Genomic DNA, 24,053 nt, shown 5'->3' on the forward strand with positions numbered 1-24,053 from the left:
CGGTTCTTGGAATTCATAAATTCCAATGCCCTGGATCAACTAATCCACTATCCCACCAGGGGCTCCAATATCTTAGACCTGATCATTACTAACATGGGAGATGGATGCTCCACACCAGTGGTCACCCCCTCATTGGTCAGGTCTGACCATAAGCAAATCACCCTTGACATCCACATCCCACCCCCACCCCCAGTAAGGAAACCTCCTTAAAAAACTTACCAAAGACAACTTCATGCTACTCAAGTCGGAAGTGACAAACTTCACAACACCCACGCAGACGGGATTTGGAAGTTCGACTGCAGAATCCTACACTAAGGCACTGTACGAGCACATCCACTCGTGCATGAATCGTGCCATCCCAAATAGAATCAAGATGCTCTTCTCCAAAAAAAGGAAGCCAATCTGGTGGTCCCCTGCTATAAACAAACTATACAACAGAAGGAAGAAACTGTTGCAGAAAAGAGGAAAATCCCAGGATGCAAAAAACTCCCTCACCAGCCTCTGTAAGAAGCTGAGATCCCTCATAAAATCCTCAAAAGCTAGTTACAAAAATAAAATTGCCAAAGATTCCAAAGACAACCACAAGGCATTCTACAGTTATGTCAAAAATCTAAATGGCAATGCTCAGATCTGCTCTGAGCTACAACAGAATGGCATTAAATATACTGATCCCAAGGATATTGCCAACATCCTGGCAGATCGATTTAGTGCCAACTTCACTCCCCTCTCACCCCCTAAAGGGCCCATCTCAATACCAAAAGATTGCCAAATTCCTATAATCACAGCCACACAGGTAGAAACAGCACTCTCCAAAGCTAAGAATACAACATCCATGGGACCAGATGACATCCCAGGCTGTGTACTACATGAACTACAAAATGAACTGACACCCCACCTAAGTGTCATGTTTAATCATAGCCCCACCTCAGGCTTCGTGCCCACTGAGTAGCGCACAGCTACAGTTATCCCACTCCACAAGGGAGGATCCGCCTTGGATCCCGGGAACTACCATCCCATCAGTCTGACAAGCCTAATCTGCAAGGGCATGGAACGCATTATCATGGAACTTATAAACAAAGACATTGGCAACCTCCAGACACTGGACCCCACCCAGTTTGGGTTTGTGAAGGGCCAATCTTGTCTCCTGAATCTGATTGACTTCTTTGAATTGGTCTCCAGAGCTGTGGATGAGGGTAAGGCAGTCCACACAACCTATCTGGACCTCGCCAAGGCCTTTGACCCTGTCCCCCACTCTGGAATCATAGATAAACTTACTAAGCTGGGCATAAATCCCTACGTCACTCGATGGGTTGCCAACTAGCTTACTGACAGAACCCAGACTGTAAAAGTAGCCGACTCCAAATCCAGCTCCAGAAAAGTGACAAGTGGAGTACCTCAGGGTTCAGTCCTGGGACCATTCTTGTTTGGCATCTACTTCTCTGAAGTACAGGCCAACACTAAGGGACTCTGGCTAACAAAGTTTGCAGATGACTGCAAACTGGGAGCCATTTTTGAATCCCCAAATGATGTGGATATTCTACAAAAGGGCCTTACAGAAACAGATGCCTAGTGCCAGAGCCATGGGCTCAAGCTTAATGCCAAGAAATGTATAGTTATCCCCTTTGGAAAAAAACATGTACCCATGAACTACCACATAGGTGGCAGGACACTAAACATCGAAAGTGTGATGACAGACTTAGGGACACAAGTGGACAGTGGTCTCACTTTCGATAACCACATCGCCACAACAGTCAGGAAATCCTTCTACGTGGCACACCTCATCACTAAGTGCTTTTCATCCAGGAAAAAAAAAGGTCATTGTCCCACTGTACTCATCCCCCATTAGACCAATTATAGAGTATAATTCCCCATTTGGTATGTACCTCACAAGGCATCTGCAACAGCTGGAAAGGCCACAGAAATACTTCACTAAAAGAATCACAGGCCTAAAGCAGATGCCATATGCTGACCGTCTAAAAAAAACTCCAGCTATACTCTGTGGCATATCGTCTACTCAGAGGTGATCTCTGCTTAACATACAAGGCCATGTCAAACCCTGAGCTGTTGGACATGCTCCACTTAAAGAAATCCCAATCCCTCAGAACCACACGCTCCAGGGATCTAAACCTTATCATCACAATGAACAAAACATGCTGGAGGGATAGGTTCCTGGCCCAGAGACTCCCATACTCTGGAATAGACTGCCCATACATGTCAAGCAGAGGGCCTCATTGGCCCTCTTCAAAAGGAACCTTGATGATTGGATGGGAGATAGGAAATTCACCCCGGGGATCATGTCAGTCGCCCTGCTAGACAGGGGCCCAGAGAAGTAAATATTGTGGGAAAAAATTTCCAGGGAATTGTTATGGCTAGGCTTGCATAGCAACCCATGAACCTATAATTAAAAACCTGCATATTCTCTTCAGGGAACTGGTCACCATCAAATCTCAATATAGACATGAGCAGGTAACAAGTATACTATTAATTATCTCCCCTGGTTTGAATGGGATAAGACCATATCAAGCTCATATTTATCTATCTGGATCCCTTGACGGGATTCATTTAAAATTTTTGCTAGTCAAACTCCCTATGCTACTGCATTACTTAATATTTATATTTGCAAGTGTTTCTACTTAGTTTATGTATGATTTCTGTAAATGACTGAATTTTTATAGTTGTTCTTCTTATGAGTATGAATCAGCAAAAGAGGTATGTTATAAAAACATCATAAAATAAAGCAAACATACCAGATAACAATTCTGCTAAACAAAGCCAATCTTAAACACTACAATGCACACTTTCTGTATGCCTTTATAACCTGATAAAAATGTTGCCCTTTAACTGCTTATTGTTTATATACCTGAACCTTTGTTATTATCATGTTAGCCTTCATTTTTAAATAAATCAATATTTCTATTTATTGTACAAATATGTTGTTAGTTGCTAACTATTTACATTCTGCAAATCAGTAAAATTCACTATAACTACACTCATTATTTCTTTTACTTCTGTGCTTTCGGACTGAGTGAAATGCATTTTTTGTTATTAAATTAATTTTCAATAAACAAGTCACAAATAAAGCCTGTAGGCTCATGCTAGAAAGATCTCAACAGGAATCCTTATACTGAAGTCATTGTTCACCACATGCACAAATAAGTATGTAATAGCCAATTCCCATTTTATAAAAGCACAAATGTGAAAAGCTACAGGTAGCCATAGCAAAATACTGTGATAAGCAAAAACTCTGATCTCAAAATCAATGGAAAAATGTTTGTGAGGAATAAAACTACATACCACGAAGAACAGGAAAGCAGACTAGGTGTTTCTGACTTTTCTAAGCAAGAAACAAAAACAGCTAATTTGTCTTATGTTGAGAAATAGGGTAAGGTGAAATGTGGAATGAGTCAAATCTTTAGCCCAGCACTAATCCTAAATATTTTAATATTTAATAATTTTCTCACCTCTATCTACTTACCTGAAAAGTGTCTCTACCTTCTCCAGAGACATTTTATTAAAAAGAAAGCTAACACTGTTAGAGTGAAGGAGCAAATGATTATGCTGTGAATAAGTACTCTAATTCAACACTACAAAGTCCTACATTTGTGACAAAATAATGCAATACCGAACAAATACTGTAGCACTTCGCTAAAGAACAAAAAAATGAAGTACAAGACGTGCCTTAGTGACATCAGTGGAGGAGATAAAAAATTAAGAAATTTGATTCGAAATGCACTAACTTTGATCTTTCTCCATGGTAATTTGACAAAGCAGTCATACCAAAGCCTTTATACCAATTACAAAACTGAATAAATGGTTTAATCTGGTGTTTACTTTAAAGTAAGAGATTATATGTTCGTGTATGAAATGTACTCGAATATAAGCCAAGGCAACTGTCAAGCTCCTATACAGTCCTCTGAAACTCAAGCATTATACATGCAATGTCCATGGCCATATGTTGTAAAACAGAAAATAATACCCATATTAATGGGCACCGACCCTATTTGGATATAACAGTGGTAAGAACATTTCCTCTTTTATATATTCTGCTGCACTTGCATATACTATAATCAACATGCGCTGGTAAAGGTAAACAAGCTCAAGTAGTTATATAAAAATGTTCACAGACAATCACTCATACCCAACTATGCAAAAATATATAGGTCTCAATAATATTATTCTCACACAGAATTATCACATTCTACATATGAATATGGTAACAGCAAGCAACTTTTGCATTTTTTTAATAATACTTCCTGGGAGTGTTTTGTGCTCCCCATCCTCCTCCATAGCTGTTGGGGTAAACAAAGAAACAAGGCCCCTGTGGTGGACAAAACAGGAACTGCAGTAAGAAGGCAGCAGCTTTATAAAGTACACTGCAGGAGCTGTATGACACTGCAAGTTAGCCTGCAGACCAGCAAGAGAAACCACTATACACTTGCTTTAATGAAATTACAGCTGCTTTGGCAAGGGGGAAAACAGCCACACTTCCAAAGTGCCCCCACCTGCAAGAGGTCTTGGCTAAAGGGAAAAGAAGATAAGCTGTTTGTTCATACAATTCACTGGCTTTAAATTTCAAACAATCGATCATGTGGACCTTTTGGAAATGGAAGGAAACATCCGTAAAAAATGTGAACTATTGTGACAGCTGAAACTGAACTCTTTTAGAAAATCGGGGCTTAATTGCTACTGCTCCATTAAAAGCATACCAGAACTCAGGAGAATTGCCCCACTGTTTAAAAGACTATTAAAAGTCTGATATGGGACTGATTAATGCTGACATTACATGCTAATAGTGTTAAAAACAAATATCAAACATTGTAAATATTTTACAATGAAAATAACTGACACTGGCGTGGTTTTCTGATACTCCTGAGTGCACTTTTACTCATTCAGACTAAGTGCTTTCTTAGACGACACACTTGAACAGATCCCAAGGGCCTTAATGCTTTAGTTTTATTTTTAACATTTTTCACTGTATTTCCACCTTGGCAATTATAGCTATGGTTTTCAGCCTGCTTAGGTGGTCACTTGTAGATTTATACACATGTTCATTCATATTCTCATGTTTTTTTTACACACAAACCTAACAAAGTATTTATTTGGTATAAAAGCAATCTTTGATACAAGTGTTTTGGTTTATTCTGATAGATGTCTAGCGGTAGATATTTTTGTTAATTAGTCATTTTGTTAGTGAGTTAGTTTCTTAATTAATAAAGTTTGGATTAGTAGGTTAGCCTACATAAAGTGTTAAACTGTTCTTATATATTTTAATTTGTCTCTAGCTTTTTATTTTCAATTCTAAGGTAGCACAGTCTCAGTTTACACTATGCTGTTAAGGTGGAATGGGGACTTGGTAAAATGAATGAGTTTAATGCTTTTACTCCTCTTAACAGAACCACTGTCTGTAACCACTCCCTTGCTCCAAATAACCTGACTATACAGTATATAAATAATGAATGTTTTTTTTATGTTTTTCATTACACTCAACTAGGGTTGCTTGTTTGTATGTTTCAATAAAGAATATTCCATTTTAACTCAACTGTGGACTACCTATTTTCTATTTTATTATTTTGTAGTTGTACTTTACAGTTTGTTATTAGTGAACTAGGTGCATAACATAATTTAAGGAGTGAACTTCACACCCTCCACACTGCAAAGTTTCTTCTTGGTTTGGTCATACAATTCAGAAACAGAGCAGTTCAACTGGTGTGGGGGCGGGGGGGGGGGGGCTAATGCAAAAGGTGATTTCTCCTTACCCTCCAGGTGCAATGAGCTAAAGCCAGTTATATTAGTAGCAGGGGTTGTGGTAGGATTTTCACACAACCCAAATGATCTCTTACTTTCAAAACAATCCTGCCTGAAACACTGTTTAATTCAAAACAAGAGTCACACAACATATATTCATGCCACTGACCTACACACTGAGAGAGGATGAATAAGGTATGTGGGGCTAACAACGAATGTAGGCTAACAGATGGAGACTTGGTATAACAGGTTTGACCACCAACTTGATGAAGGGTTGCACACTTTCTCCTCTTCAATACTCACATTATTTTAAAAGAAACACCACAGTCACAAGAAAATAAAAAAACAGTGTTCCCTTTCACCGTCTCCTGTCACAAAGATTCTCACAATAAACTGGTGAATTATATTCATTTAAAGATTTATACACATACCCTCATCCAGAAAAACCAAATACCCATCTCTCGAATTCCTGCCATAGAAGTCAGGACAAAATACAAAGTGATAACAGCAATGAGGATGTAATCCAGAGGAAAAACCTAAAAAAAGGAAAAAAAAATCATAGTCAAGGTTATTTATAGAACAAAGACCAGTAAAAAAACAGCACGCATTTGCAGATGTTTACTATATTTGTGATGGAATGAAGCAATATGGTGCTGGTGCACACATGAAATGGACAGGCATGACCAGAAACATAGTGCAAAAATAACTGTTCAGAAGAAATTAGTTCATATCGATGGCTGTGTGAAGTTTCTTTCAAGCCTGCTTCTCCATTTGTGTCCTTGAAGCTGAAAACAGCACTGTTCCTTTTCTCAAGTCTAACACAGCAAATTGTATCCTAAATGACTTTCTAAACTACATACACACTGTATACTGCATCACATGGGATGCACAAAGAAAAACATAAATGAAAATACAGGACCAAGACCACTTCCCTTTGCAAATGCCTCAATAAATATATTTTTATCTACTAAATCAACATAATAATGGCTTGATAGTAGCCAACACATGATTCAGAAAGAAAAAGTCACAAGATCACATACAAGAGTGGTCAACATGCAACTCGGGTATGGAAATAAGGTATATAAGGAAAGCTGGTGGTGGAATGCAGAAGTCTAGGAAGTCATCAAAAGAAAGGAGTGCAGGAAAGAGTGGGAGACAGAAAAGACCAACCAGGCTAGGAAGGAATATTGGTTGGCTAACAAAGAAGCTAAGAACGTAGTTGCAATAACAAAGAATAAGGCATTAGAGGCACTCTACCAACTTCTGGAACGTGACTCATTAGGTAGCACAAAGAAACTATATTAGGCTACAAAGCAAAGACAGAAAGATAAAGAAGTTAGTCAGACACCCTTCATAAGGGATGCCAGCAACAACCTGCTCACCAGTCCACAGGACATCAAACGCAGACAGAAGGAGTATTTCCAGCAGCTCCTGAATGAAGAATATTCCATAGAAGCTGTACTGCCCCAGAAACAGCCTACAATGACAGAAGAAAAGAAACTTACCCTAGAAGAAGTAAGAATAGCACTAAGGAAAATGAAGTCAGGAAAAGTGGCCAGCTCAGATGAGGTCACAGCAGATATGATAAAGATGCTGGGTGAAATAGGGGAGAAATGGCTCCTGAGGGTACTCATAGCAGTGTGGAGAGAAAGGCATACCCAGCTGAGTGGAGAATAAGCATACTCATGCCAGTGTACAAGAACAAAGGGGACATCCACAACAGTAGGCAGTACAAAGGAATCAAACTCCTATCATACTGCATGAAAGTTCTAGAGAGGGTGACTGATAAACGGATACGCAGAGTAGTAGAATGTAAGATGAGAGATGAGCAGGTCAGATTCAGATCAGGATGCAGCACAACTGACCCAATGTTTGCAGTGAGACAAATAGTTGAGAAGAAGCTAGAGATTAGTAAAGAGCCCAACTGGGGATTCCTAGACTTGAGGAAGCATATGACAAGGTCCCAAAAAAGCTTATGTGGGCAGTACTGCGGTGGTTTGAAGTCCCAGAAACATTGGTAGAATTAGTGCAGGCTATGTACAAGGACCCAGTGACTCAAGTATGAACAGTGTTCGGCCTCACAGAGGGGTTTCCAGTGGGAATGGGTGTACACCAGGGTTCAGCTCTGAGCCCACTGCTGTTCATACTTGTGATGGACTACATTAGCAAACAGGATGGAGAGCACAGATCAACAAAGTTGCTGCATGCAGATGACGTGGCATTACAGGAATACTCTAAGCAAGAACTCCAGCAAAGTTTAGAGCAATGGGATGCAAAATTGAAGGCACATGGAATGAAGCTAAGCAAAGATAAGGCCGTGGTATATGGCAGCAAACTGGGAAGATTAGAAGAAGCTGAAAACTGAGATAGAAGGGAAGATAGTGGAACAGGTAAATATCTTCAAGTATCTGGGAGGGGTAATTGAAGAGAAGGGAAGTCTGAATTAAGAGGTCAAAGCTAAAATCAGAGGGGATGCAGCCAACTGGCACAGAATGTCAGGTGTATTCTATGACAGAAGTATGCCAAAGAGCTGAAAAGTAAGGTGTACAAGTCAGTGGTGTGACCAGTACTACTGTATGGTACAGAAACCTGGGCAGTAAAGGCAGAGGAGATGAAGAAGCTAGAGGTGATGGAAATGAAGTACCTGAGAAGGGTGTGGTAGGATGCGTTCCATGGGACAGATGAAGAAATGAGGACATAAGAACAGAAACCAAAGTAGCTTCAATTGCAGAAAAGATCAAAGAGAATAGATTACAGAGGTTTGGACACGTGCAGGAAAGTAGAAGACAATCTGGTGAAGATTTGGGACAGACAGGAAGAAGATAAGAGGAAATGAGGGCACCCAGAAAAGAGATGGCTGGATTGTGTCAAAGAAGATCTGTGACAGTCAGGTATGAGTGTTGAAGCAGGCAGGAGTGTGACATTGAATGGAGAGAGATGGTGACAGTTAACACAATTCCCCATGAAAAAAATGGGAAAAAAGGGGCTGATGATGGAGATAAATCAGCAGAACTGCAATAGTAACAGTTATGAAGATGGAACAGAAACACAGAAAACAGCACTGTCGAAATGCAGTTTTCCAATGGGCAGTTTTGCAAACCCATATACATCGACTACACCACATCGAGTGGGTAGTGTAGTTTGAGTATTTGAGTTTGGAATTTTGAGTTGAGATAACAGTTCAGTGAGGAATAGGGACTTAACCTATTTCCCCACTGTAATGCGATCTCAGAGTTGGTATACATAAATTTGCAGGGGGACTTGCGCCCCTGCAAAATAGTAAAACACACATACTGCTGACTATGGAGTGTCACGGTACGGTAAGCTGCATTGCATGGGTAACTGACATCACCTCCTGCTATGTCGAATACATCGAACTCTGGGTGTCGATGCATTCAGTTTCGACTTGGCTGCAATTTTGCTGCCGCAGCTATTTCAGAACACACAATAACTGCTACATGTCCAGTTCCTGACATTCATAAAAACAAGGCCAAGCACTAGCAATACAAACTGCTGTTCCCAGTTTTTATCTTTAGTATATCTATGCGCTTTTACTTTTGGATGTATTCTACTTCCCAGGTGTCATGACTAAGTTCATATTTTGCAACAGTCTGCATTACGACCCATCATGTGTACTAACAATCCATCTTAGAGCTATCCAGGCATATTGACAGCTTACTGTAAATAGTGTGTTTGAAAACATTGCATACTTGTGCATTTTCATCAGTGGTGGCAGGGGATAGTTTCCAATGATGTGCTCTACCATTATTTGATGAAAATAAACTATGAAATTTGTAAAAATGAATTTACCATCTACACTTGGGTCTCAGTGCTAGAAAAAAATATATACACTTGTATTTGTGCAGCTCTTTACTAGGACAGCAAATGAAATGGATTTCCTCATGATGACTACGGATGAAGGTACATACACCTTGCTGTTACGTGTCTGAAACAAATTATGAGGCATATTTTATGACTGGATTATAAGAGACAGTACAGTTTCTAAAGCAGATTGCAAAACTGATTCTTTACAGATGTAGTAAGATGCAAAACAAAATATGGTGTTTGTGGATGCAGGGTTTTCTTTTAAGTTGTTAGATATGACATGTTTAAATGTGAAAAAAGGCAACTGGCACTGTCAGCATATGCTGAACTTACTTTTGTCTCTGCGAAGTGCATTTTTGGAAACAAGTGACTTTTATGGTTATGGGCAACAATGCAAGCCAAGATACAGCATACTTCATAAAGCAGAAACATAAAAGAAAACTGGAGTGCAAAACAGCCATGTGAAAGACTATAATACCAGGGGATAATTCGCTGTACAAGTACAACAGAAGGACCAAATGTACTATATGTTATAGCACCTTTCAATGAGCAAAAGACAGTCTAAAAAAGAAGTTATGTACTCACCATAACGTTCCATCTGAGTAGTTATACTTCATTTTTCTGCAACCTGTGGGTATACGGATCCGTATCCCAGCCGGCAACATTTTTCTAGCATCTGCTCCAAGCTCAGAGCTCCTCCCCTTACCCATAATGCCCTACCATCTCCTATCTTCCCTTAGATCGAGTTTGCTGCAACTAACAATATATATGCAACTCAACCCAATAACCAACCTGAAAACAGGATAAGGTCCGGGGGATGGAGGGAGGGAATGTTGCAGAAAAATGAAGTATAACTACTCAGATGGAACGTTATGGTGAGTACATAACTTCTTTATCTAAAGTAGTTAACTTCATTTTATCTGCAACCTGTGGGACAGAGTCCCCAGCTACTCCGATCCTGGGAGGCCCTTATGGAAGGATATTCCTGAGCACCGCAGAGCCAAAGGATGCTCTACCCCTAGAAATCAGATCCAATTTGTAATGGGAAATGAAGGTATGTGAATTGGTAAATGTTGCTGCTGCACAAAGGTACCCTGGACCAAAAAGCAGCAGAAGTCGCCATGGACCTGGAAGAGTGAGCCTTAACTATACCAGGAGGTGATAAACCTTTTGCTTTGTAAGTATGTGAAATGCAAAGAGTGATCCATCTGGCTAAAGAAACTTTAGAAATAGCTTTTCCCATAAATGCTTTGGAAAAAGAAACAAACAATTGGTCAGTCTTGTGGAAAGACTTTGTTCCATGAAGATAAAAATGAAGTTGTCTATGAACATCCAACAAATGGAGTTTGTATTCACCTTTTTTTTTGAAAGTTGTGAAAGAAAATGGGCAAATTAATGGATTGGTTTATGTTTGCTTCAGATGCAACTTTAGGTAAGAAGGAAGGGTTAGTATGGAGGGAAACCCTATCCTTATGGAAGACCAAATAGGGAGGCACGGCAGACAGAGCTTGAAGCTCAGAAACTCTCCTAGCCGAAGTGATGGCTACTAGCAAAGCTATCTTCCAGGACAAAAATTTTAAGTCCACCGAAGCTGCAGGTTCAAAAGGGGGGGGGGGGCTACCAATGCCTGTAAAACAAAAGTAAGGTCCCAAGGAGGTACAGAATCTTTGACAGGGGGCCATAGCAGAAAAGTACCTTTGAGAAAAGCCTTACACAGCCTAGAAGAGGCTAAGGCCATGTTGTCTTCGCCAATGTGAAAACTGGAAATGGCTGCCAATTGTACTTTCACTGTGGAGGAACTAGCTCCTTGCTTAAAGATACCAGACAGGAAATCCAACACCGCTGGAAAAGAAGCTGTAAAGGGATCTATTTCTCTCTGTGAAGTCCAAATGGAAAAACACTTCCATTTACTGCAATATAGTTTTATAGTGGAATCTTTAAGAGAGGCCACTAGAATCGATTTGACCTGGGATGAAAGACCGGGAGTCCTGGCGATTAACAGAACTGGAGCAACCAAGCTGTTAGCTTGAGGCTGCCCAGATCGGGTGGATGTGTCCCCGATGGATGGGAAATTAGATATGGGCAGGGATCCAGAACCCACAGGGGAGTTAATAGATGAGACCAAAGGAATGGGAACCAAACCTGACGAGGCCAGAACAGGACAATGACAATCACGTCGCACCGTAGTCGGCAAGCTTTCTGAAGAAACTTTGGAATGAGTGGCAATGGAGGATAAGCATACAGAAGCCTGGGGGGGGCAAGCATGGACTAGAGCGTCTCTGGGGACTTCCCCTGTTGAGGGAATCAGAGCAAAGAACTCGCTGCACTTTGCGTTGGAAGGAGATGTGAAGAGATCGCAGCAAGACTGACCCCATGCCAGGAAAATCACATCCGTACTGACTGCTTCAGAGACCACTCGTAGGATATCAGAATGGCCTGGCTCAATCTGTCCGCTAAAAGGTTGGAGCGCCCCGGGATGTGCATTGCTATCAGACACAAACCGGTGGAAATCGGCCATTCCCACACTCTCATGGCCTCATGGCATAGAGGGTAGGATCTAGTTCCCCTCTGCTTGTTGATATACCAGATGACAGACATGTTGTCTGACTGAATTGTAATCAATCCGAGAGGGAGGACTGTGTGAAAGGCTTCCAACGCTAAAAGCACTGCCCTCATCTCTAGAACATTTATGTGCAAATTGGTCTCTGTCTAGGACCACGTGCCTTGGACTGTCCTTTCCAAACAGTGTCGCCCCACCCAAGTTGGGAGGCATCCATGGTCACTGTGGTTTGGACTGAGGGTGACGCAAATGGGTGTCCTTTTGATATCTCCGGTGAAGTTAACCACCAAAGAAGAGATTTCCTGCAGACGTGACTGATCTTGATCGGAAATTCCATGGGTAGGTCTAGCCAGGACCACTGCACAGTCAGAGTCCATTGAAGAACCCACATGTGAAGGCGTACATATGGGAGAATAGATATGGTGGCAGCCATGGAGCCCAGAGCCCGGAGAACCTCGCTCGCCTTTGAAGACTGGGAGTTCACTATGTGGCCCCTGAGATGTAGAATCCTGTCTGGAGTTAGGAATACCTTCATCTGCAAAGTGTCTAACCGTGCCCCAATGAAGTCTATAATTTGTACTGGTTGCAAATGGAATTTGTGAACATTGACTGTAATTCCCAGTAAGTCTGCTAACCGAATGAAATAATCTCGGGACAGACACAAGTGACGCTTGTTGTGCGCAGCAAAGAGCCAGTCGTCCAGGTAAGGAAACACCTGAATACCCTGAAGCCTCAGGTGGGCCGCTACAACTGCCATTACCTTGGTGAACACCCTGGGGGCTGTGGTGAGACCAAAGGGTAGGGCCCTGAACTGAAAGTGACTGGCTCCCAGCCAGAAGTGCAGAAACCTCCTGGAGCTTCTGTGTATTTTGATGTGGTAGTAAGCATCCTGAAGGTCTAATGAGCACATCCAGTCGCACTCTCAGAGATAAGGTAGAATGGACTGTAGAGTGACCATCCGGAATTTCTGTTATGCTACCAAAAGGTTTAATGTTCACAGGTCTAGAATGGGCCTGAGGTCCCCCGTCTTTTTTTGGCACCAAAAAGAACCTTGAGTAGACGCCTAATCCAGACTGATTGGAGGGAACCTTTTTGATGGCTCGTTCGATAAGCAGCTTTGAAACCTCTAGAGCTGCGGCCTCCCTGCGAGCGGGTGGAACATCCGGGAGGTGTTTTGTAATGTTTGGAGGGGCAATGAAAGGAATAGTGTAACCTCTGGATATTATCTGAAGAACTCAGTGATCTGTCGTAATGGACTCCCATGCTGCTGGGTGTAAGGACAATCATCCCCCGACTGCCTCCAGAGTAGGACAGTTGGGCAACCCCTCAAGGCTGTAAAGGGATAAGGAAGAAAGTGACCACAACCAACGAGGGGCTGCTGTAACAAAGATGTATAAACTGCTGCTCTCCAATAAAACTTCCAGGCCCATAAACGCTCCAAACAAAAGGGCTGTCCCACCCCTTTTGTTTGGAGCGTTTATGGGCCTGGAAGTTTTATTGGAGAGCAGCAGTTTATACATCTTTGTTACAGCAGCCCCTCGTTGGTTGTGGTCACTTTCTTCCTTATCCCTTTACAGTGTTGGTGAGTTCCAGTTTCCAACCCCTCAAGGCTGCTGACCGGGTCTATCAGAATAGGGTTCCCTAGACCTGAAATTCCTGGGACCCCCTCTACCTCTGGGTCGGTGTCAATCTTGTCCCCCTCTGCCTCTGGGGGAATAGCTGTCCTGAGAATCCCGGGAAAACTGAGATTTTCGGAACCACATCTTCTTCTGCCCTCTCTGATTCCTAGAGAAAGGCCCGCTGAGGTTTAGAGAAGCGGACTCCGACGGCAGACAAAGTCTTCCCGTCCTTTTCGCTCTGGACCAGCGTGTCACGTATTGTCTTCCCAAAGAGAGAAGAGCCGTCATAGGGGGTGTTGATAAACGACGCCTTGAAAGGGTCCGCGAACTGACACAATCTGAGCCAGGCATGACGCCTCATGGCTATGCCTGTCGCAGCCGCTCTAGCTGCTCCTTCCGTGGCGTGGGAAAGTAGCCGCATAGATGTATTTGAGACCGGTTTCAGAGTAGACATTTTCGCCGAAAACAGTGGTTTGTCCTGCGGCGATAAAGACTCTGGAGGCGACTCAGTGAATTCCGAAGCAAGGTCTCACTGAAGTCGAATCACATGTGCCAAATAATTCAGCGCACGGATAGAAAAAGTCGCTGAAGAGTATACGCGCTTCCCAAACCTATCCACCGACCTGGACTCCTTGTCTGGAGGGTGGACTACGGAACTCTCCTGTGCTAGTTCCTTCTTTGTGGCCGCTGCAACCAACATAGCATCAACTAGGGCTCCTTTCGACCAGGGTTGTCTATCTGAAGGAGGAGATAAGACCTTGTCAGGACGTTTGGGGATGGGCTCTATGGTGTCTGGCTCCTTCCATGCCCTCGTGGTGATGAAGTCCACCAAGGGGTCTGCTGGTGGGGACACCCAGGAAGTAGATGGGCCTGTGCCAAAGGCCTCCAGGAACACGGACTCATCCCCAGAAGATTTTGGGGCTGACCAACCTCCCCTCTGGTGGAGGATCTCCATAATTTCTCCGAAGGAGACATCTTCGGGAGGTGACCTGGGGGAACCTTCTCCTTCGTCTAAGTCAGCGTCAGTGGTGAGGGACTCAGGGTAGTCCAAGTGCCTCCTTTTGCACTTGCGGTGGCCCTCTTCAATGGGACTTTCAGAAGGGGATCCGCGAGCCGCAGGGGTTTCCTCCGGGAAAATTACCTGGGGATCCTCTGGCAAGGGCTGTCCCTCAGACAGGCTGAAGGGAGTCGTCATCAAATCCAGGGGGGGCCTGGGTGGTATCTGAAGGAATGGGCTGGGGTCTCAATCCCTGGGAGAGAACCCTCTCCACCACTTCGAAGGCTGAAGGAGAAGTCCTCCCCGGATCCAAAGCGGGGACTGGAGCCGAAGACAGGGTAGACTGAGGTCCGAGGGAATGGGTCGGGTCCGAAAGGGTCGGAGCCGAAGAATCCATTCCCCTGGGTCCGACTCCCTGTCTGCGGCTCCAAGAGTCACTCGGATCCGAGCAAGTCAGATCCAAGGAACCCAAGGTAACAGCCGGAGTCGAGGTTGGAGGAACCGTCGGCGTCGAGCTACCAGCTCTGGAGAACCTCGGATCCAATAGCCCCGAAGCTGAAGCATGGCTCAGGGAAGGAGAGATGGGGTGGAAAAGAGGCATGGAGGTCGTCCCTCCAGAGGGAGATGGACCTGGCAAGACTCCCATCTGAATTTGGGTCTGAAGAAATCTCTGCATCATCCTGTCCATATCCATTTCCGATAGGCTCTGAGTCGACCTCGAAGAGGCCACCAACTCGGATCTGGCTGGTCTGCGCAGAGGCCAGTGAGAAACGCGGTGACCGGAGCCAAGGAGAAACAGGCTAAATGGTCTTGGATGGAGGGCTGAGAAAGAGCTCCCTGTCTGGGGATCTCTTTGTGATGCCTGTCTTTCTTTTTCTCCCTTTCTTCTCTGCATCTTTCCTTTTCCTTTTCTTTATCTTTGTCAGCCTCGCTGACTGAAGATCTGTCCTTAGAGGACCCATCGCCAAACGAAGAGGGAGGTTGAGTCCCTGTCTGGGGAGGTGCACTAGCGACAGAGGCAGAATCCAGCATGGCAACTGGGAGAAGGCCTTTGGTAACTAGCTTGGCCTTACGATCCCTAAGGGCCCTGGGGTTGAAGCCTGAACAGATAGCACACTGGATGGATAAATGTGCCATTCCTAGACATATCACACACAGAGTGTGACCATCAGCAGGGGAAAGCTTATGGCCACACTCTGTGCATTTTTTGAATACAGGCTTTGGCTGATCAGCCATAGTCCTGCACTCAAAGATAAAGGTAATAGGGTGATTCCAAGATGGCGGCCGACTGGTAAACACCTACTGCACAGAGCTCCTTACCTCAGTTATTACTTTCAAAGATTCTCCTGACAAAAATACAGAAATTTGTCTTCCTGAAGAGAGAGGAATATAAATAATCTCAGAATATTGCTTTGCCTGGAATTGGTGGTTTGTTTGTAGTAAAATTCAGTCTCCTTTTCCTTTCTTTTGGACTAAAGTGGAAAATATCTTCTGATTTTTCACGAAAACCAGTGCCTAAATTCTACGTGAAGAGAAACCTACTTGAAAATGGCAAAAGAATTAGATTCCATGGAAACACAAACCACAAAAGCAAAACTGTCATCTGCTTTTTCTCCAGAAAAAGATACAGCTTCAAAGAGACTGAGAACAAATAAACAGCCTGTAGATAATACAAAATCTGGCTCCAAAACTAAAGAAGAAACTAATTTTCATATGGATGAACTGAGACAAGTGCTGCAGCCTATTCAGACAGCCATACAAGATTTTTCTGAACAACTTGTTAAATTTGGTACCAATATTAATCAAATTGTGGAAAGAGTGGATATCTTGGAACAAAAAACCCAGTCAAATGAATTTCTCATTAAAAATGTATCGGAAGATCTAAATGCCAAGTCAGATCTAATTAAAGAACTTCAGGCCAAATTAATTGATCTTGAAGCAAGAAGCCGAAGAAATAACATTTTAATTAGAGGTATTCCAGAGTTTATTGAAAACCAAGATTTAATTAAAGTTGCAAAACAAATACTGGAACAGGTATTACAGTCGGAAGGTGATACATCTATCCTTATTATAGAGAGAGTACATCGTGCCTTACATAAAAGACAAGATGTTACAGTGCCTCGTCAAGTATATGTAAGGCTACTAAACTACCAACATACCTACAAAATTCTTCAAATAGCAAAAAAGATCAAATATTTTATCTGGAATAAAAATAAACTAACTTTTGCTCAGGACTTACCCTTATCTATAAAGTTACAAAGACAGAAACTTGCTCCCTTTTGTGCAGAATTAATTAAGAAAGGCATCAAATTTCAGATGAGGTACCCAAATACTCTCATCTTTCTTCATAATGGGGCAAGATACTCATTAAACTCTACAAGTGAAGCCAAAATAGCTTTTATCAAAGCTTTTAACTACACTCCGGAGATATAAAATATAAAGTATAATTTACGGATTGCAGTTTCTTCTTTTTTGCTTAAGTCATAGAATTTAATACATTAAATAGTTTCACAATAATAGCATAAATTTAAAATGTTTATTATAAATTCACTTTGGGAGGTTGGGTACTTGTTTAATTTATGTTTAATAATCTTTGGCATTTAAAACATGTATTTTTAAATTCATATCGTTAAAACTGGTTATTGAAGTGCGTGTGGCATCACAAAATTGTCTACAGGCTTTAAAATAATTCCCGCTTAAATCTCTTCATTGATTTTCTTGCAAAATGTCTTTTTGTTTTGGGAAATGCATGTTTGATCAAAATTCTAAATGTGTGATGCTTACGTTGCTAACCAATGTCTGCTGTTTGTGTTTCTGCTCGTGTGCTACATTGGTTCAAATGTTTTTTCATTACTATTTTTCTCTGCGGATGTTCATGATAAAACATGGTGGTGGGACTTATTGAGCGAATGACATTGTTGGTGGCTATTTACCATTGAAATTAAAGGTAGCCAATCTATACTACAGACAGAAAATGGATGCAAGCTTGCGATGGAACTATTCGTACATCTCTGGATACAGGATTCATAGTAAATGACTTTTCTTTTCCGGAGGGTGAATCATTGGTTCTCACTGCAACATGAAACATCGGATGCCATGTCATATGTAGGTTTGTTACATAGTGAGTTAGACATGCTTACTGTTTTTCTTTTATTAATAATATGTTCTGAAGCTAGTTAAGGTACTTTTTTTTGCTGATCTAATAACAGATATGCGAAGCTTATTATGCTCGCATTATGTTCGCATTATTTCATGTTCATATCCCTCTGTAAAGGAGTGATTCGATGTTTGTGCATCTGCATTAGAACATATATAATTTATATACTAATATTAGATTATTCGATGGTCTATATCTCGTGCCATTAGCTAGCAAGATTTCTCAGATTATTGCCTAATAGGAGGTGTGATTTGATGGACACTTCCTGGAGCTACTTCTCACAGACCCTTAAGGTAAACATGAAACATTTGATAACATGGTATTTTCAAGCAAAGAGTAATGAAGTGACATGTTTGTGGTGATTTTTGTGCATGATATAAATGGTAAAGACAAGGTAAAAGGTTTAATATCTAGGTGTATTGGTGGGGAAAATCTATTTAGTGTTTGTCTAAAAATTAATAAATATTGTAGTTACTTGAATCACTGAACACTTTTAAAACTGATTTACCAATATATATGCAACTTTTAAGTTTAAATAACATATGATCTGACTTTTTTTTTTTATGGCGGATTGGGTCAGTTGCGTAATTTTAATATATGACCTAAGACGAAGTTAACTGTTGAGGACGGCTACGATGTATTGTATTTTGTTTAATATTAATATTATTCCAGCATTTTACGTCTGGGTATTATGTAATGCTGTCTAATATAGTCTGTTATTTTTTAGTCATGATGAAAATTAGAATTTACATGTTTCGGGCTTTAAAAAAGAAGTAATGTTTCAGAAACTTTTTCTGAACTAAACCAGAGATCACACTACTGAAATATTGTAATTAATCCATTCAGTTAGCTTATATATTTAATTGCTTAAAATATTCTTTAGTTAGAATTGTTTTTAATTAATGTAATCTATTCATATATATTTTGTCAAATAGACTCTATCTTAGATTAGTTTCTATACATCATATTTATTTATGTTCTATCCCAACTATATATGAGAGCTTTAGTGCAGTGTGATAGGGGCCTGGTATGACTGGATGTTGGAATTTTTTTTTGGTATATATGTAAAATAGTGTTAGATGTAGTACTGTGGAAGGTATTATTAGTAATTGGGTTTCTCTCACTTAAGGGGTATTGGTGGTTAGGCACTGGGGTTTGGCTGAGAGAACACTCTTTATTTCATACTTGGGTAAATTTGATTGTCTTATGTAAAAAACAAAATGGGTTTACCATACATGTAAGTTATGCACATTTCCTTTCTATATTCAATGTATGTCTTTTTTGTATTTCTAATGTTTGTTATTTATATAATAGTCCCAGAGGTCTCATGAAAATATTAAAAATCTTATTTCTTTTTGATTTATAATAATACAATGTTAAATTTAATGAAATGTCATGGTATGTAGATTCATGGAATGTTAGAGGCATACACAATACAGCAAAAATGAAACTTCTGATGCATCTTTTGTTTAAAGCACAAGCAAATGTCTGTTTTTTGCAGGAAACTCATTTACTCATGGAAGATTGGTCAAAACATTTGAAAAAATGTTGGATAAGAAATATTATTGCTGCTGGGAATAGTAGCAACTCCAGGGGTGTAGCCATATTAATCAAAAAAGATTTTCAAGGGGCTATAAATGAGGTTAAGTCAGACCTAAATGGCAGATGGTGTTATTTTACTTCTACTCTTCCATATTCTAACAGACCAGTTTTATTTTTAAATATTTATGGACCATGTTCAAAACAACAAATTTTTATAATGGAATTACACAATCTTCTTAATACATTTCAAAATTATCACTTTATTGTGGGGGGGGGTTGGAATGTAATTTTAGATCCGGTAATAGATCGCACAAGTAAGTCTTTGATGTATAATACTCAAGCCTCACTGGCTCTTGGTGAATTAATAGCTGATTTTAATCTTATAGACACAATAGCTTTCAGTAAGATTTTGTCTAAGGAGAAAATATATACATATTATTCAAAATGTTACAAATCCTGGCCACGGTTAGATTTATTCCTGATATCTGAATCCTTCACAAATTTTGATATCAAATTTTCTATAGATCCTAGATTTTTCTCTGACCACGCTAAAATTTCTCTATCTATTACATTTACTTCAGAGAGGATTTTAAAATCTACATGCAACAACTGGTCATTGAACAATAACTTATTAAATAATAGTGATATAATTAAAGATACAAAGGAGATGTTGGTGGATTTTGACTTTAATCTTCATCTTATAGACTTACCATTTGATATTCAATGGGCGGCTTTTAAAGCCAAGCTGAGAGGCTATTTAATTAGTAAAGCTTCTTTTTTTTAAAAAATCCTATAAGTCAAAAGAACTTACTTTAAAATCAAAACTTTTGATGTTGGAGAGACAACAGAGATTAAAACCGGATTCAGATTTAGAAAAACTATTAATGGACACTCAAAAAGAACTTTTGGATCTACATCAGCAAAACTACTCTTTACACGAACAGAGACTTATTGCTATATATTCAGAGTGGGCCCAAATTCCTTCTAAAACTCTAGCAAGAATCATTAAAACTAAACAAGATTCCTTGAGAATTCCTATGTTACAATATCAAAACAATATTTATAATTCTGATGCAGAAATAATGCAGTTGTTTTACTCCCTTTACTCTGAAATCTATAATAGTAATAAATCTGGAACATCTAAATTGCATATGGCTAAATTTTTAGAGTCTATTACATTTCCTTCCCTAAATGATGATCAAATAGAGATGTTATCATCTCCCTTGAAAATTCAGGAGATTCATCAGGTTATTTCTAATCTCAACGCTGATAAGTCTCCTGGCCCAGATGGATATACTACAAATTTCTTTAAAGCTTTCAAATTAATAATTTCCCCTATCCTTTTAAAAATTTTTAATTTCATAATTGTCAATGGTATTACTGATTTGCATTGGAACACTTCGAAAACAATTTTGATTTCACAAAATAAGCATTATAAAGCTGACCCACATAACTATAGACCCATATCTTTAATTAATGTAGATATAAAGATCTTTGCAGGAGTACTTGCCAACAGACTTAAAAAAGTTATGCCATTTATAATTTCATCAGATCAAGCTGGCTTTATGAGTCATAGACATGCTTGGGATAACACTTTAACTCTGGATGCACTTCTTCAATTGACAAAGAAAGAACGTAATCCAATGTATGCTTTATCATTAGATGCTTCCAAAGCATTTGATAGGGTTAACTGGGACTTTTTATTTCTTACATTATCCCACTTTAATATTCCCAAATTTTATATTGATATGATTATGAAACTATATGGGAATTCATCTACTTTCATATATGTAAACAAAAAGATGTCCAAGCCAATTAAAATTACAAATGGAACAAGACAAGGGTGTCCTCTTTCTCCCTTTTTATTTAATATTTTTATCGAACCATTATTTTTGTATCTAGCTCAAAATACGTATCACTCTATACCAAGAATTTTAAAGAATAATATATTGCTTTCAGCTTTTGCAGATGATGTTAATTTATATTTTCAATGTCCTAATACAGATCTTTCCAAAATTATAAATGCAATTGAGGCATTCTCTAATTCTTCTAATTATCAGGTTAATCATGAAAAATCAAGTATTTTTCCCATCAATCCGACATATCATAAATCTACCTTCTTTCCATATTCATCTTTTGGAATTTCCTTTAATCTTAAATATTTGGGTATACATTTTGATCACAACCATGATTCTATGTTACAAAATAATTTTCTAAAAGCTTGGTCTATTATTATTCAAGATTTGCATAGATGGAAGCTCTTAAACTTATCCTTGCTTTCTAAAGCTGCTGTGATTAAGATGAATGTGCTGCCTAGACTTTTGTATCATTTCTATGCTTCAGATCTCAATATTCCAAATAATATGTTTTCTAGGATAGATAAGGAATTAGCTAAATTTATGTGGTTTCCAAAATCAGTTAGAATCTCTTATACAAAACTCTCTTATCCTAAATCTAGAGGAGGCCTAAACTTACCTAACTTACACCTTTACTACAAGATTATATGTGCTAATAGACTTTTAATGATTTCTAATTTAACTTTAGAAACATACAAAGTTTCTCCAATTTGGTTGAGAATATGGCATCAACATGTTCTTACTAAAGGAATTAATCCAAAGTCTCTTCCATTTCTCTCTGTAATAACTTGTAATAAGTATAAGATTTCATCAACTTTAAAATATAAGATAATGATTTTTCAAAGTTTAATAAAATCCATTAATCTACAGGATGCTTTACTCTATCTTCAACCTTTACATCTTAATCCAAATTTTAAAATTGATAATCTATTAATAGATCTTTCTAATTTTCCATTGATTAAAGATATTTTGGTATGGGATATTATTAAATATAGAGATATGTCATTGGTAGATATAAGGAAATTGTACAAAGCAAACTGTAGTTATACAGCTGTGTTGCGTCAATTGAGAGAAATAACATATATGAAATTTTCAAATACTGCTGATAAGTCCCAGGACATTAAAATACTAATGGAGATCTTGAATACGATCTCTAGTTCAGATAAAATGTTATCTAAATCGTACGTTCTGATAAATTGTAGGTTACATGATTCGGTCTGTCTCTTCTCAATGTATTGAACAAGCAAATAAACTCATTAACTATCGAAGATAAAATGTCTGCCATAAAAAGGACTTTAGAGTTATCTCCTTTTAAAAAACTTTTATATACTCAATTGATGATCTTTAATAACTCCTATTATACACCCTCCAGACTGAATGAATTTAACCCTAAAAATTCTTCTTTATGTAATTGTTGCTCTTCTTCTAAGGCTGATATTATACATATATTCTGGTTTTGTAACCAGACCCACAAATGATGGTGTTCTTTAAAAGTACGTTTGGAAAAGATGGGATATCAGAAATCAACCCTTTCCTGGGAAGTGGCGTTACTCCATATATCTAATTTAAGAATACCTAAAATAAAATTTCATGTTCTCATTTTTATTTGCTCACTTATTAAACTTTATATTACATTAAACTGGTTAGATCGCTCCAAGCTTTCATGGAATGGTTTTAGAGCAATGGCATTGAATTACATTGCACTACATAAACTTATAATTAGAGGAACGAAGAAAAAAGTTTATTTTAAGAAACTCTGGGAAGACCTTATGGATTTATTATCCGATAAATAATTTCATTTATAAATGCAACTTGCAAGAAGACTTTGGTGAACCTTTACCCATTGTGTTACATGTATTATTTTTTAAACTATCACTTATACAACACCTTTTTGATTTTGTTCATATTTTATAGTAGTTGTAGTAGTTTGTGTAATTTTTTGTTCATGTTTTAGATATTTGCAGTTTTAATCTAGGTTTTTTTTCTTTTCTTCATGTATAAAAGTTGTTATAATATGTAAGTCTGTACATTATTGTTCAATGACTCTTTGTACTGCTTTATAAATGTTCTTTCAAAATTAATAAAAAGTTTATTGAGAAAAAAAAAGATAAAGGTAGTATCTTCCCGCAAAAAACACACACACACAGGTGGGGGAAGGGCAGGCCTAAGAACTAATCTACTACCAAAAAAAAACTTTTTTTTTTTTTTTTTACACTAACGACCAACGCGTTACTACGGAAGGGTAATCCTACACAAGCACACTAGATATAAACAAAAGTTTCCACCTACTATCCCTTTTTTAGCTCAGAGCAAAGGAGACCACGATGCACACTACTGGCGTGGCAAACGAGATCTGAGGGAAGATAGGAGATGGTAGGGCATTATGGGTAAGGGGTGGAGCTCGGAGCAGATGCTAAAAAAAAGTTGCCGGCTCAGATCCGATACGGATCTGTATACCCACAGGTTGCAGATAAAATGAAGTTAACTACTTCAGATCAGAGGTCAACAAACAAAGATAACCAAGAAGAATGGAATATCTGACAATGTTACAGCACCTTTCAATGGGCAAAAGATGGTCGAAGGCCAAGGTTAACAAGCAAAGAACCAAAAAGAATGGAATATGTGACAACAGAGAGGAATGTAAAACAACTTCATTTGCAAAATAACCAACTTCAAAAGCAAATATTTTTGAAGTAGAATCTTCTGGATCAGGTCTAATTAACATGGCATGTACATGCACTGTCTAGACAGA

At 39.3% G+C, this 24,053-nt stretch overlaps 1 protein-coding gene across 1 annotated transcript in view; it reads right to left on the minus strand.

Moving 5' to 3' along the window:
• LMBRD1 (LMBR1 domain containing 1) overlaps positions 1–24,053 on the minus strand; it is a 2,226,796-nt gene that overhangs the window by 733,294 nt on the left and 1,469,449 nt on the right. Inside the window, exon 12 of the mRNA XM_044063893.1 lies at positions 6,177–6,281. Coding sequence (XP_043919828.1) covers positions 6,177–6,281 — 105 coding nt within the window. The remainder of the gene's footprint in view (positions 1–6,176; positions 6,282–24,053) is intronic.

The sequence above is a fragment of the Protopterus annectens genome, chromosome 2.part2 (genome assembly GCF_019279795.1).
Source record: "Protopterus annectens isolate FY-2018-M chromosome 2.part2, PAN1.0, whole genome shotgun sequence".
NCBI lineage: Eukaryota > Metazoa > Chordata > Ceratodontiformes > Protopteridae > Protopterus > Protopterus annectens.